Source organism: Amphimedon queenslandica, unplaced genomic scaffold (assembly GCF_000090795.2).
Source record: "Amphimedon queenslandica unplaced genomic scaffold, v1.1 AMPQUscaffold_1325_Cont26663, whole genome shotgun sequence".
Classification (NCBI taxonomy): domain Eukaryota; kingdom Metazoa; phylum Porifera; class Demospongiae; order Haplosclerida; family Niphatidae; genus Amphimedon; species Amphimedon queenslandica.
Window position 1 is genome coordinate 1 of NW_003558330.1, and position 1,146 is coordinate 1,146.

General features: G+C 33.6%; 1 protein-coding gene and 1 long non-coding RNA gene across 2 annotated transcripts; one reads left to right on the forward strand and one right to left on the reverse strand.

Annotated features, from left to right (window-relative positions):
* The first annotated feature begins 6 nt into the window (after positions 1-6).
* On the forward strand, positions 7-881 carry LOC109593483 (uncharacterized). Its single transcript, XM_020008544.1, has 3 exons — positions 7-328; positions 375-399; positions 452-881. Exons 1-3 carry the CDS (start codon positions 22-24, stop codon positions 636-638), a joined length of 519 nt encoding a protein of 172 aa, XP_019864103.1. The 5' UTR covers positions 7-21; the 3' UTR covers positions 639-881.
* Positions 718-1,132, reverse strand: LOC109593484 (uncharacterized). The gene is made up of 2 exons (XR_002190985.1): positions 1,009-1,132; positions 718-953 (listed from the first exon to the last, which is right to left on the reverse strand). It is a non-coding gene; the product is annotated as an uncharacterized LOC109593484 (long non-coding RNA).
* Positions 1,133-1,146: the final 14 nt, after the last annotated feature.

Here is a 1,146-nt window from a genome sequence, read left to right on the forward strand (position 1 = left end):
GCTGAAGGTTGCAAGGAAAGTATGATCAGTAGGGACATTATTACTAGGGGCTTCTCACTCTGTGACTATGACATGTCATCATCGCTAAGCGTGTCATCATCTTCAGTTGTATTCCCTACAGTATCAGTAGATTCTGTTAGCAGTTTATCATATGATACTACTGCCTTTAGTCCCTTTACATCAGTTATTTTAACACCAACTGTTACTCATGAGCCTTTCTCTAATACTTTTCCAGGCTATTCTTGGGCAATTATTGTAACTGGATTCATTTTAATAGCACTGGTAGGAGTCCTCATTTTCTTGACTTTATGTTTCACCATCAAAAAGAGTAAGTTATTATTAATTTTTTCTTTTTATTTTTTAAATATGCATAGGGAAACTTGTTAAAGGGATGATACAGTAAGTACTAGCATATTATCATTACTGGCATTACTTTATTTTATAATTTCAGGATCAATCCAGAGCCTAAATCTAAAGTTCATTTATTATCTGCTAAATCTGATGCTGTATCTCCTACTGACTCAATTGCTCCTCCTCAATCTTTTTCTACTCAACAATTGTCAATTCCTCTTTCCACTTTGACCTCTAGTAGTAACAATGGATCTCCTGTACTGACTAAAAGTGAAACTGTAGCCTAGCATAGGAGCTTGCTACTTCATAATCATTTTTTATTTATACATGTTCATCATAGCAATGATTGTAGAATATTTAAATAAAAAGTATTATAACTTTTTCTTTAAAACAAGAAGCAACTAAGGAACATATATATAGAAAGAAACATAGACACAAAGGGAAGCTACAGTATAGTATGTAGAAGGACACTAACAGCAGAATAATAAGACTTATTTACGTCGGATACATAAGTAATATTAGTTGTAGAATTAATTAGTTAAAAATTCTAGACAGTCGATACTGATAGACTTTAGAGTTTTGTACCTTCCGTCATTTCGTGCCTATATTTAGAAAAAATATGGAATTAAATACAGGAATAGCGCAAGAAGAACTTACTCTTCGTTTCTCTTTGCAGCAGCAGCAGCACAACAACAGCAGCAAATAACAAGAACGAGAACTGCTATAATAACAGCAAAAAGTATTCCACCTCCAACAGCAATGACTGCAATGGCCCATGTAGGCAAAGCTATATAA

Excerpts from the sequence above, each read along its gene's own strand:
- LOC109593483 (XM_020008544.1), top strand. The coding sequence starts at position 22 with ATGATCAGTAGGGACATTATTACTAGGGGCTTCTCACTCTGTGACTAT. Across the intron at positions 329-374 it reads ATGTTTCACCATCAAAAAGA|GGAAACTTGTTAAAGGGATG; the intron begins GTAAGTTATTAT and ends AAATATGCATAG. Across the intron at positions 400-451 it reads CTTGTTAAAGGGATGATACA|GATCAATCCAGAGCCTAAAT; the intron begins GTAAGTACTAGC and ends TTATAATTTCAG.